General features: G+C 43.9%; 1 protein-coding gene across 2 annotated transcripts; it reads left to right on the forward strand.

The window, feature by feature from the left end:
* The first annotated feature begins 180 nt into the window (after positions 1–180).
* LOC112265890 (ankyrin repeat and MYND domain-containing protein 2-like) lies at positions 181–10,492 on the forward strand. Of its 2 annotated transcripts, XM_024443426.2 has the most exons (11): positions 181–387; positions 1,147–1,211; positions 2,202–2,340; positions 2,567–2,665; positions 2,894–3,054; positions 4,830–5,044; positions 5,315–5,450; positions 8,280–8,408; positions 8,565–8,670; positions 9,343–9,538; positions 10,340–10,492. In XM_024443426.2, exons 1-10 carry the CDS (start codon positions 321–323, stop codon positions 9,507–9,509), a joined length of 1,284 nt encoding a protein of 427 aa, XP_024299194.2. In that variant the 5' UTR covers positions 181–320; the 3' UTR covers positions 9,510–9,538; positions 10,340–10,492. The 2 variants fall into 2 exon arrangements, with proteins under 2 accessions (XP_024299194.2, XP_024299193.2); XM_024443425.2 differs by having other exon boundaries at positions 9,343–10,492.
* The last annotated feature ends 3,407 nt before the right edge of the window (positions 10,493–13,899 follow it).

Consider the following 13,899-nt stretch of genomic DNA (forward strand, 5'->3'; position numbering starts at 1 on the left):
ATTTCCCCTCCAAATACATTTATTACAAGCTATTAAAATTGTAAAGAGGAATAAGAACACATTTATGCATTTTAAGTTAGTGAGTGGACAATCTGTCACCTCTTTTCTTCACTTAGTGGTGTGGTCCAATGATGGTTTAACTTCCCTTCAATTACATATTTATTATACATTTGGTCAAGGCCATCACCTTTTACTCTCGTCACGCCTGTGCCTGCCAAGTGGTGTAACGATTTTGGGATAAACACACATCCACAGCAAGATATTGTTCGTCAACACTTGTGAATTGAGAAAATATAAATACAATTTTAACAACAGAGAGAATGGCTGCTCCCAAGAAAGGAGATCTTTCAGCAGCTGAGCGAGAAATATTACAGGTTATTGCTGCAGGTAAGTTTCTTATTTATTTTTTTGGCTGACTTTGTAAACACTTTTCTGTTATTCACCTTTGTTCAATGCATGTTGTTACAGTAATGTCTTCATTTGTCACACAAATATTACTTGTTGTATTACTTTTTTATATTACTTTTAGAAAATACAATTGTTATAGTTTTTATTTCACTCAATGGTCATGCTCCCGTTATGGTCATTCCACTTCACTCCCTCAACAATCTGCCTCCAGCCCAATTGACATTTGTTTAGTCATCACTGCCACAGTTGTTTTTATGTATATAGTGCCATTTCTATTTACAGTGTTGTTTTTCATGACCATTTTCATTATTTTGTTTCACTTAGTCCTGCATGTTGGAGCTCGAAGCCTAAGACTTTTATTGTACCCTGTAATCACACCTGCAACTCTGTACATGTGACTATTAAACACTCTGAATGTGAAAATATGATCAAACAAATTCTTCAGGCATTAATGCATTATCAGTAGGCTACATTTTTGATGTAATAATGTTATAGTAATAATTCCAATACTTCCCATACATCACCAACACACATTATGACAAATTAAAACATTTTATACCAAACTGCTGGAGGGCACCTGTTTTTCACATTCACAGTGTCTTGCAAAAACCTCATTGTACCTATGGGGAGATAAAGTGAAATTGCGCAGATCATTTATACAAATTGCATGATATATTGTTAATAAGAGGTATTGCATGTTTCATTTGATATCTAAAATCTCTATTCTGTGTGAACCAGGTGATGTGCAGGAGGTTGCACGGCTACTGGGGTCCAAGGACGTCAGAGTCAACTGTCTGGATGAGGTACTGTATGGATGAGGTACTGTATGGATGAGGTACTGTATGGATAAGGTACTGTCTGGATGAGGTACTGTATGGATGGGGGCTATTGAGTCTTGTCGTTGAAAACTCTGACAAAGTTACCTGTGTTGTTTGTGTCATTAGTTAATGCTAAGATGAGATTTGTCATTCTCTTCCCCAATATATCAGTGTACAAGTTAGCTTACAGCAATTCATACACTAGCCACGATATCCCTGAGATGTTTAGAACAGTAAAACGCATAAATGTCACTTAAAAGTCTATTTCACAAAAATCCCCTACGCTTGACCACTAATAGTTTTGACATAAGTCTGACAAACCTATAGGGCGTTATTGACACAAAGTAAATAGTGATGTTATTGGGATGGTGTAGCCATGGAGACATATATAACATTCTGTGGGTGAAGGCCTGCAGCATATGTTTTCCATTGTTATGTAGACATATGGCTGAGACTCTTGAGTGCAGGATGTAGTACTCCAGCCACTAGATGTAACCCACAGACTACTTCAGACCACGTCTGTGTGTATATGTGTGTATGTGTATGTATGTGTGTTATGTGTGTGGGTGTGTGTGTGTGTGTGGGAGCAAAAAAAAAGGGGGGAAAAAGGTGGCAGAAGTGTGTTCAGTCTGTCAAAATCAGATGGAGCAGCAGATCTTGACAGTATATGCGCACTCAGTCTCAGCCTGGCCTAACTCTATACAGTATAGCGCTGACATAATTGTCACGTTTGAGTATTGTGTGGATAAACATGTAACAGTAACTGTCTCTTCCTGCCTTACTTCCATAGCACTTTATTTTACAGTGCAAAAAGTACCAGGTATTTACTATGGTAATTAAACAGTCATAACCAATGATTTACATGTTTGTTTCTTTAGTATTCATTAAAAGAAGCTGTTTCAAGTAGGCTACCAGGTGAATACCAGTAGAATCAGTACCCTAAATGATAGTATGATCCTTTCTGTCTCCCCTCAGTATGGAATGACTCCCCTAATGCATGCAGCATACAAGGGCCAGGCAGACATGTGCAGTCTGCTGCTCCAGCACGGGGCAGACGTCAATTGTAATGAACATGATTATGGATACACAGCCCTCATGTTTGCTGGACTCTCAGGTTAGTCCAGGGCAGGCATCCTTTTTCATACAGCATATACTGTAATTTAGACAATATTTTGATATTGGTCATATTTTATTTGAAGGGTACCTACAAAAGGACTTCATAACACATTCATAATCCATAAATAACTCATTTATAAGCACCATATAAGAATTTAATAAACTTAATAAACTTAAAATGTAATAAAATAAATTGGACTTTGCCATAACTTGTCCTATCCCAGGAAAGACAGACATAACCTCCATGATGCTGGATGCAGGTGCAGAGACAGACCTGGTCAATTCAGTAGGTCGCACGGCTGCTCAGATGGCTGCTTTCGTGGGTAAAGAAGTGATCGCCTTAAACTTCTTTCACACAGTCTTTTCCTGCAAATACCCAGCTTTTTTGTGACTTTTTCTGAATAGGCTGAATTGAAAACCAAATTAACCACAGCCCTGATATCAGTCCCATTGTCCCAAACTTTTGGGTTTATTATGATGATTATGAAAATGAAGATGATGATGATGATGGTGATGATCATTTTGATGATGACGATTGTCCCACCTCTCAGGCCAGCATGACTGTGTGACAGTGATCAACAACTTCTTCTCTCGAGCGCGGCTCGAGTACTACACTAGACCCCAGGGGCTGGAGCGAGAAGCCAAACTGCCTCCCAAACTGGCTGGACCTCTTCACAAGATCATCATGACCTCCAACCTCAACCCTGTCAAGGTGGAGATGTTATATTCTACATTGAATTCTAAATGGTTCCTATCTAACTTTTAAAAAACAATCCTCTCCTTAAACCTCTGTGCACTGCACACTCTATGAGATTGCTTTTAGTGCAAGTGTTTATGTAAAATAGAGAATTAAAATGCATTAAAGAGACCAGAGTCATATGAACTCATGGATAATATTTGTATGTCTCTGCGTGCAGTTGGAAAGAAGTTGAAGATAGTTTCTGAAGCCATTTCTAACTAGCGTTAGCGCAATGACTTGAGATCTACAGGAGCAGCTAGTAGAAATGACCATCAACTTCCTTCAAACTGCCCCAGAGACATACAAATGGTATGTATATATTAGATCATCTGACTCTGGGGAAGTGGAGTGGCTTGATCGTGTTGCTAAGACACTTTAGATGGCCAGTATAGTTTCCTGGAACCCAATAGGCTTTGGTTTACTCCGTTTCTCCAGTAATCTAAGGCTGCTTCCCTGAAATGGCACCATATCCCCGATTTAGTGCACATTGATATCTTTGGCAATAATGAAAGTGGGGATGGGTGCACACTTGATATTAGCATTTTGTTGGGGGGTAGGATGGAAGGCTGATTTGTTATGGAATACCCAGCTGCCACCACCTTCCCCCCAAGTCCCCCTATTCTTTTGTAATTCAACTATGGCTTGGACAGCCTAGTTGTCCTTTTGAATTCCATTCTCTGCATGATCAACCCTCACCCGCTGCAGTCACACGCCCGTGGTGCCGCTGCCCGCTTTAGATCTGTCTAAATTTATCTATCTGTCTGGATGTGAACGCAGGACACAGAGAGGGGTGCCACTGTAACACTCTCAGACCTCTGCTATATCAGCCTGCTGACTAAAGTCATGGTTAAAGTTTGAAGCTTTATTAGTCGTATGTACAGGATATACATGGAATACACCGTCCAACGAAATGCTTACTTAAAGTCATGTTACGGTCGGGGCAGTGCACCAATGTACAAGAAAATTCCGAACTGTTTTGGCTAGTCTAACCAACTGCACACACCTTGTGGCTGTCATACGTCGGTTAGATGAGATTGCAACTTAGTTATTGCTAAGTATTTTTCCGAGACAGTTATGAAGTCATAGGAGCGTGTGTTTATTCAGTAGCATTGCAAAGTGACCAGTCAGTACGTAATCTATAGTTTCTGCCACTGTGTCTCTGTGATGGATACTGATTCTTTACATCATAAGACTTCAGTTTGTTGAAACATGGCATTGGAAAGTGTCTTTTTGTTTGAGGTGTGGAATCTCTTCTCTAGAACATGAGCTGAGACATTCATATCCCCTATCCCTCATGGCCCCGGTCTCACAGAGTAGCCTTCGCTATGGGAGTTCAGCAGGATACATAGTGTTATAGTCTTACAGTATATAATAAACAGCAAACTAGGAATACTGGGATATGATGGAATGGCACTTGTGGTGAGGAGCAACCAGGCCTCTTTCTTTCTTTCTTTCTTTCTTTCTTTCTTTCTTTCTTTCTTTCTTTCTTTCTTTCTTTCTTTCTTTCTTTCTTTCTTTCTTTCTTTCTTTCTTTCTTTCTTTCTTTCTTTCTTTCTTTCTTTCTTTCTTTCTTTTTCTTCCTTCTTTTCAAATTGTGGGGTCATTAGATATTAGCGTTGTACTCTTCTTCTTTCTCTCTCTCTTTCTCTCTCTCTCTCTCTTTCTAAATCTCTCTTTCTAACTCTCTATCTCTCTCTCTTTCTAATATTCTCCATAACACTTTCCTCCACACCTCCCCCCTTTCTTAGCTGGTGATGCTGGTCAGGGAGAACCCTCTGCTGGTGGATGTGGGAGCATTAGAGAAGTGTTACCATGTCATGGATCTGCTGTGTGAGCAGTGTGTGAAGCAGCAGGATATGAATGAAGTCCTGGCCATGAAGATGCACTACATTAGCTATGTGCTGCAGAAATGCATGGCCTTCCTTCTGGACCGTGATGACAAGCTAGATGTGCTCATCAAGAGGTGTGTGTGTGTGTTGTGTGTGTGTCACTCCCAGTACATCATCTTGTTTTTCTTGACAGTGGTGGATGTGATTGATTGATTGCATTGCTGGCATTCTAACCGGTAACTGTCCAATACATTTTTCTGTTATTGCACAAAATTCCAAGACTAACCATTGGGTGCTAATTGTGTTTCATAGTTTATTTTTTAGTGCTGTATATTGCATGAATATTGTATGTAAACTGTATAGACAGTTCTTTACATTGTTTTAATTTGTGTCTCTTCTCTCAGCCTGTTGAAGGGGAGGGATGGAGATGGTTTTCCTCAGTACCAGGAGAAGTTCATTAGAGACTGCATCAGGAAGTTTCCCTACTGTGAAGCCGCACTACTACAGCAGCTGGTCAGGAGCATCGCACCAGTGGAGATTGTGAGTGAGCTTCCTGTCATTCATTGATTCAAACTTTCCTTTGACTTAGGTCTTATCCAATGTAAGGCTCCTCCTATGGACTCAGTTATGGACTCACTTAATTAGTCCTCTCGGGAAATTAACCAATTGAAGATTGATTGGGTTGCGCAACATTTTTTAAATGTTACATTTACATATTAATGGGGCAGTGCAGTCCAAAACGTGATTTCCTGTGTTTTATATACTGTACATTTCCACACTATGAGGTTGGAATAATACTGGGAATTTTTGAAAATTACGATAATACCCTTTTAGTGTAAGAGCTGTTTGAAAAGACAGCACGTTTTGCATGGGTGGAGTTTTGGCCTGCCTGGTGACATCACCAGGTGGCATAAGTTAAAGTTAGCCTTGCAAAGCCACCTGATCCCGCAAGCTTAAATTAAAAGCTTACATTAAAGCTTACATTAAAACGCCAAGGTAAAGTAACTGTCCAGTGAAAATCTCACTTTTTTTAAAGTTCAGATTCTGTGAATTTATTCATAAATGATGTTGTTGACTAATCCTGTACTCGTATTTGTGGCCAAAACATGAATAGGATTTTTTTTTAAACACTTAAAAAAATCCACCTCAAACCTGTATTTCAAACAGATTGATATATTCTCAATCAATTTTGAAACAATGAGCTGACCAATCAGTGGTCTACTCGCATTAATATTTTTAATGACCGGTATACGGCCACACCATTCTGTAGATCGGGTACGCCCACACCATTCCAACACAGAAAATTAATTATTTTTAACATAATTAATTATCATTTTTTGTAAGGAAAACTATTTCACTCTATATTGAAATTAATTATAGGTCATATTTCATAGACATCTGGAAACACTGGACAGTTACTTCAATAGACCAACAACAAATGAAGTTTCAAACCTCTCTGCCAATAACAGCTTGTTTGAAGGTTACATACAGTGCCTGTATGTATTCAGACCCCTAGACTTTTTCCACATTTTGTTAGGTTACAGCCTTGTTCTAAAATTGATTAAATAGTTTTTTTCCACTCATCAATCCACACACAATTTTTGCTAATTCATTAAAAATAATAAACTGCAATATTACATTTACATAAGTATTCAGACCTTTACTCAGTACTTTGTTGAAGCACCTTTGGTAGCGATTACAGCCTCGAGTCTTCTTGGGTATGACGCTACAAGCTTGGCACACCTGTATTTGGTGAGTTTCTCCCAGTCTTCTCTGCAGATCTTCTCAAGCTCTGTCAGGTTGGATGGGGAGTGTTGCTGCACACCTATTTTCAGGTCTCTCCAGAGATGTTCGATCAGGTTTAAGTCCGGGCTCTGGTTGTGCCACTCAAGGACCTTAAAGAGATGTATCCCGAAGCCACTCCTGCGTTGTCTTGGCTGTGTGCTTAGGATTGTTGTCCTGTTGGAAGGTCAACCTTTGTCACAGTCTGATGTGCTGGGACCTCTAGAGCAGGTTTTCATCAAGGATCTCTCTGTACTTTGCTCCATTCATCTTTGCCTCGATCCTGACTAGTCTCCCAGTCCCTGAGCTGAAAAACATCCCCACAGCATGATGCTGCCACCACCATGCTTCACCGTATGGATGGTGCCAGGTTTCCTCCAGACGTGACACTTGGAATTCAGGCCAAGGAGTTTAATCTTGGTTTCATCAGACCAGAGAATCTTGTTTTTTCGTGGTCTGAGAGTCTTTAGGTGCCTTTAGGCAAACTCCAAGCAGGCTGTCATGTGACTTTTACTGAGGAGTGGCTGCCGTCTGGCCACTCTACCATAAATGCCTGATTGGTGGAATGCTGCAAAGTTGGTTGTCCTTCTGGAAGGTTCTCCCATCTCCACAGAGGAACTCTAGAGCTCTATCAGAGTGACCATCAGGTTCTTGGTCACCTCCATGACCATGGCCCTTCTCTCCCGATTGCTCAGTTTGGCCTGGCGGTTCAAAACATTGGTGGTTCCAAACTTCTTCCATTTAAGAATGATGGAAGCCAATGTGTTCTTGGGGACCTTCAATGCTGCAGAAATGTTTTGGTACCCTTCCCCAGATCTGTGCCTCGACACAATCCTGCCTCGGAGCTCTACGAACAGTTCCTTTGACCTCATGGCTTGGTTTTTGCTCTGACATCCACTGTCAACTGTGGGACCTTATATAGACAGGTGTTTGCCTTTTCAAATCATGTCCAATCAATTGAATTTACCACAGGGGGACTCCAATCAAGTTGTAGAAACATCTCAAGGATGATCAATGGAAACAGGATGCACCTGAGCTCAATTTGAGTCTCATAGCAAAGGGTCTGAATACTTATGTACAGTGGAGCAAAAAAGTATTTAGTCAGCCACCAATTGTGCAAGTTCTCCCACTTAAAAAGATGAGAGAGGCCTGCAATTTTCATCATAGGTACACTACAACTACGACAGACAAAATGAGAGAAAAAAAATCCAGAAAATCACATTGTAGGATTTTTAATGAATTTATTTGCAAATTATGGTGGAGAATAAGTATTTGGTCAATAACAAAAGTTATTGCAAAAAACTCCTAAACAATCCTAGCCAAATTATCGCTTGAGAAATAGATTTTTGCTAAGAAACTATTTTTGTTTCTTTTTGATTTTTAATTTAAAACAATCCCAGTAAGGTACTTAATTGTTACCCAGAAATGATTTGGTATTGAGATAAAAATGGCTGCATTGTACCTTTTTAAGGAGTTCATGATCATGTTCAATGAATTCTGATTTGATTGACAATTGATGTTAGTAAAAATAACTTTCTCTATGGGAATGTTTACTGTTCAATGTTCCACTGCTTCTCTTGTCTCCAGGGTAACGACCCGACAGCATTCTCGGTGCTAACCCAGGCTCTCACGGGTAAGATGGCCTTCATAGACGCTGAGTTCTGTGCTACGTGTGGAGAGAGGGGGGCCGAGAAGCGATGCTCCCTCTGCAAAATGGTACGAAAACCACCGCCGACCACAAGCACAGGGTTTCTCTCAATCATTTCCCTCTTTATTACTTTGGTTACACTTAATGATAACGTCCATGAATACACCATTATGAATGCCTATAAAATGATTAATAAATGCTTCCTATTACTACTACTACTACAGGTGACGTACTGTGGCCTGATGTGTCAGCGACTCCACTGGTTCACCCATAAGAAGATCTGTAAAGGACTGCAGGAGAAGGATGCCCCGAGGCTGAGGGAGCTCAATGGTAAACTACACACTCCTATCTGTTGAAAACACATACAATATACAGTGGGGAGAACAAGTATTTGATACACTGCCGATTTTGCAGGTTTTCCTACTTACAAAGCATGTAGAGGTCTGTCATTTTTATCTTGGCCATTGTGGAGAGGTTGGAGTCTGTTTGATTGAGTGTGTGGACAGGTGTCTTTTATACAGGTAACGAGTTCAAACAGGTGCAGTTAATATAGGTAATGAGTCGAAAACAGGAGGGCTTCTTAAAGAAAATGAACAGGTCTGTGAGAGCCGGAATTCTTACTGGTTGGTAGGTGATCAAATACTTATGTCATGCAATAAAATGCAAAATAATTACTTAAAAAACATACAATGTGATTTTCTGGATTTTTGTTTTAGATTCCGTCTCTCACAGTTGAAGTGTACCTATGTTTAAAATTACAGACCCCTACATAAATCGGCAGTGTATCAAATACTTGTTCTCCCCCCTGTACCTACTGCAGCTATACTATAGTGCTTCAGACATGCTTTTTAACCAAGGAATTGGCTTAATCTGGATTCGGTATACCGGCCTCTATAGCCTACTTTACTACTGTAGCTTGTTACATACTTTGTTTGGCTTTGTTTCGCCCTCTAAGGTCAACTTTAGACTGTTTTACCCCTCTCCTCTTTATCCTGGGCCCAGATGAGGAGAGTGACATGGTGAAGGAGACAGCCAGCTTCCTGGCAGAGCTGTGTTTGAAGGCAGAGGAGCGCATGGTGTCATCAGGGTGTCCCGGTCCCTCAGCGCCAGACCAGCTGAACTGTCCCTCCACATCCTCAGAGGGACCACCATCCTGCAACCAGGAATGAGATGGACTGCTGGTGTTCTTTTCTACTGGGTAGTATTGATTCATTGATGAATGTTACTGATTGGCCAGAGTTCAGTGATATTAATAATAAAGTTTTATTGAATATTAAACTGAATTGATTCCATTCACCTGATGTCTGAGGTCTGAATCAGTCCCTGGTTAAAGGAGAATGATTTTTTAAAAATCAGCAGTACTACTGATTGGCCATGATGTCCAGATTAGAGAGAAAGGGGTTAGTGGGGATGAATGCTTTACCCAACAGGCAGCTGGACTGGAGTCTAAGGAAGGATTGTTACTATGGACCCAATGAGGTCTATTTGGCTAGGGGAGGCTGAAGTATACAGGGTGTGCATATGATGTACAGTCTATTGGCTGTGTTTATACAGGCAGACCAATTCTGATATTTTGCCAATAACGGGTCTTTTAACAAGTCAGATGGCCAATAATTGGGCAAATGATCACTATTGGGCTGCCTGTGTAAATGCAGCCATTGAGTTGTATTTGGATTAGCTGTGGTGTTCTTTTCTTTTTTTGTTCTTTGTTCTTTGTCTGTCGTTTGCGCAAATCCTTCTCTTATTTAAAATGTAAGCCTTGAATATTCTTGAAATAACAATTTCATCCCTCACTGTAGTAATTTTAAAAATGCACTCTCATGTTGAAATGGGACCACCTTATTGAACAATACATGTCATATTATTATTATTTAGGTATGGCCATGGGTAGAAAACACAATATTAAGGGCTTCTTTATGCGTTATTGTTAAGTTGTGTATTCTTGCTATCATTTGAACATTACATTATCATTATTTTTATGTTCCCTTTGTTTCCACAGATGTCTTACCAGTGATGTATCAATACCATTCCATGTCACAGAGTAGAATGATGATCCAATAATGATCTGACTTTAACGCTGGCAAACCCTTTACACCTAAGTGGCTTTTGTGTTGGTTGACAGTTTTACATGTTCAATTACGTCAATAAAGAGTGCCTTAATAATTCTCCTTCATTGTCTATTGTTATGGGGATATGCCCATATTTGTCTGGACACTAGATGGCAGCTTTCCCCTTTACCATCCATGCATTGATGATGATGACTGGTAATATAGCTACTGCACTCTGTTGACAATGTTCAAAGGGTACTGAAGCGTGATGGTCTTTTTGCTACAGCGATAGTTCTATACAATATGCAGTCAGACCTTTTCTCTACAGAGAGTGAGCATGAAACAGAGCTCATTCTAATGACAAATTCTCACAGTGTATACAGTGACCTTCAATTCTTATTCATGTATCAGCCAGTCATGAAGACAAAAGTCCTTGATAAACAAATACGGCTACATCTCCCAATTACTCCATTGTTTACCTTTAATGTTGGCGGCCTCCTCTTGGTTGCTATGCACATCTTCCAGACTGTCTTTAGCACCACCTATGTAATAACACTGTTTCCACATCCCTCCATCCCTCTGTTTCCCCATCCACCCCATCCCTCTGTTTCCCCATCCACCCCATCCCTCTGTTTCCCCATCCACCCCATCCCTCTGTTTCCCCATCCACCCCATCTCTCTGTTTCCCCATCCACCCCATCCCCATGTTTCCCCATCCACCCCATCCCTCTGTTTCCCCAACCACCCCATCCTTCTGTTTCCCCATCCACCCCATCTCCCCTGTTTGTCCATCCACCCCATCTCCTCTGTTTCCCCATCCCTCTGTTTCCCTGTCCACTCCATCCCCTGTTTCCCCATCCACCCCAATCCTCTGTTTCCCCATCGACCCCATCCCCCTGTTTCTGCATCCACCCCATCCCTCTGTTTCCCCATCCACCCCATCCTCTGTTTCCCCATCCACCCCATCCCTCTGTTTCCCCATCCACCCCATCCCTCTGTTTCCCTATCCACCCCATCTCTCTATTTCCTCATCCACCCCATCCCTCTGTTTCCCCATCCACCCCATCCCCATGTTTCCCCATCCACCCCATCTCCCTGTTTGTCCATCCACCCCATATCCTCTGTTTCCCCATCCACCCCATCCCTCTGTTTCCCCATCCACCCCATCCCTCTGTTTCCCCATCCACCCCATCTCCCATGTTTCCCCATCCACCCCATCCCTCTGTTTCCCCATCCACCCCATCCCCTGTTTCCCTATCCACCCCATCTCTCTATTTCCCCATCCACCCCATCCCTCTGTTTCCCCATCCCCCAATCCTCTGTTTCCCCATCCACCCCATCCCTCTGTTTCCCCATCCACCCCATCCCTCTGTTTCCCCATCCACCCCATCCCTCTGTTTCCCCATCCACCCCATCCCTCTGTTTCCCCATCCACCCCATCCCTCTGTTTCCCCATCCACCCCATCCCTCTGTTTCCCCATCCACCCCATCCCTCTGTTTCCCCAACCACCCCATCCTTCTGTTTCCCCATCCACCCCATCTCCCCTGTTTGTCCATCCACCCCATCTCCTCTGTTTCCCCATCCACCCCATCCCTCTGTTTCCCCATCCACCCCATCCCCCTGTTTCCCCATCCACCCCAATCCCTCTGTTTCCCCATCCACCCCATCTCCCCTGTTTCTGCATCCACCCCATCCCTCTGTTTCCCCATCCACCCCATCCCTCTGTTTCCCCATCCACCCCATCCCTCTGTTGCCCTATCCACCCCATCTCTCTGTTTCCCCATCCACCCCATCCCTCTGTTTCCCCATCCACCCCATCCCCATGTTTCCCCATCCACCCCATCCCTCTGTTTCCCCAACCACCCCATCCTTCTGTTTCCCCATCCACCCCATCTCCCCTGTTTGTCCATCCACCCCATCTCCTCTGTTTCCCCATCCACCCCATCCCTCTGTTTCCCCATTCACCCCATCTCCCCTGTTTATGTATCCACCCCATCTCCCCTGTTTCTGCATCCACCCCATCTCCCCTGTTTCTGCATCCACCCCATCCCTCTGTTTCCCCATCCACCCCATCCCTCTGTTTCCCCATCCACCCCATCCCCCTGTTTCCCCATCCACCCATCTCTCCCCTGTTTCTGCATCCACCCCATCTACCCTGTTACCCCATCTCCCTGTTTCTGCATCCACCCCATCCCTCTGTTTCCCCATCCACCCCATCCCTCCGTTTCCCCATCCACCCCATCTCTCCTGTTTCCCCACCCACCACATCTCCCCTTTCTGCATCCACCCCATCTACCCTGTTTCTGCATTCACCCCCTCTCCCCTGTTTCTGCATCCACCCCATCTCCCCTGTTTCTGCATTCACCCCATCTCCCCTTTCTGCATCCACCCCATCTCCCCTGTTTCTGCATTCACCCCATCTCCCATGTTTCTGCATCCACCCCATCTCCCCTGTTTCCCCATCCACCCCATCTGCCCTGTTTCTGCATCCACCCCATCCCTCTGTTTCCCCATCCACCCCATCTCTCCTGTTTCTGCATCCACCCCATCCCCCTGTTTCCCCATCCACCCAATCCCTCTGTTTCCCCATCCACCCCTTCCCCATGTTTCCCCATCCACCCCATCCCTCTGTTTCCCCATTCACCCCATCCCTCTGTTTCCCCATCCACCCCATCCCTCTGTTTCCCCATCCACCCCATCCTTCTGTTTCCCCATCCACCCCATCCCCATGTTTCCCCATCCACCCCAATCCTTCTGTTTCCCCAACAACCCCATCCTTCTGTTTCCCCATCCACCCCATCTCCCCTGTTTGTCCATCCACCCCATCTCCTCTGTTTCCCCATCCACCCCATCCCTCTGTTTCCCCATCCACCCCATCCCTCTGTTTCCCCAACCACCCCATCCTTCTGTTTCCCCATCCACCCCATCTCCCCTGTTTGTCCATCCACCCCATCTCCTCTGTTTCCCCATCCACCCCATCCCTCTGTTTCCCCATCCACCCCATCTCCCTGTTTATGCATCCATCCCATCTCCCCTGTTTCTGCATCCACCCCATCTCCCCTGTTTCTGCATCCACCCCCTCCCTCTGTTTCCCCATCCACCCCATCTACCCTGTTTCCCCATCCACCCATCTCCCCTGTTTCTGCATCCACCCCATCTACCCTGTTACCCCATCTCCCTGTTTCTGCATCCACCCCATCCCTCTGTTTCCCCATCCACCCCATCCCTCTGTTTCCCCATCCACCCCATCTCTCCTGTTTCCCCACCCACCACATCTCCCCTTTCTGCATCCAACCCATCTCCCCTGTTTCTGCATCCACCCCATCCCTCTGTTTCCCCATCCACCCCATCTCTCCTGTTTCTGCATCCACCCCATCCCTCTGTTTCCCCATCCACCCCATCCTCCTGTTTCCCCATCCACCCATCTCCCCTGTTTCCCCATCCACCCCATCTGCCCTGTCTGCATCCACCCCATCCCTCTGTTTCCCCATCCACCCCATCTCTCCTGTT

This window comes from Oncorhynchus tshawytscha, linkage group LG13 (assembly GCF_018296145.1).
Source record: "Oncorhynchus tshawytscha isolate Ot180627B linkage group LG13, Otsh_v2.0, whole genome shotgun sequence".
Lineage (NCBI taxonomy): Eukaryota > Metazoa > Chordata > Actinopteri > Salmoniformes > Salmonidae > Oncorhynchus > Oncorhynchus tshawytscha.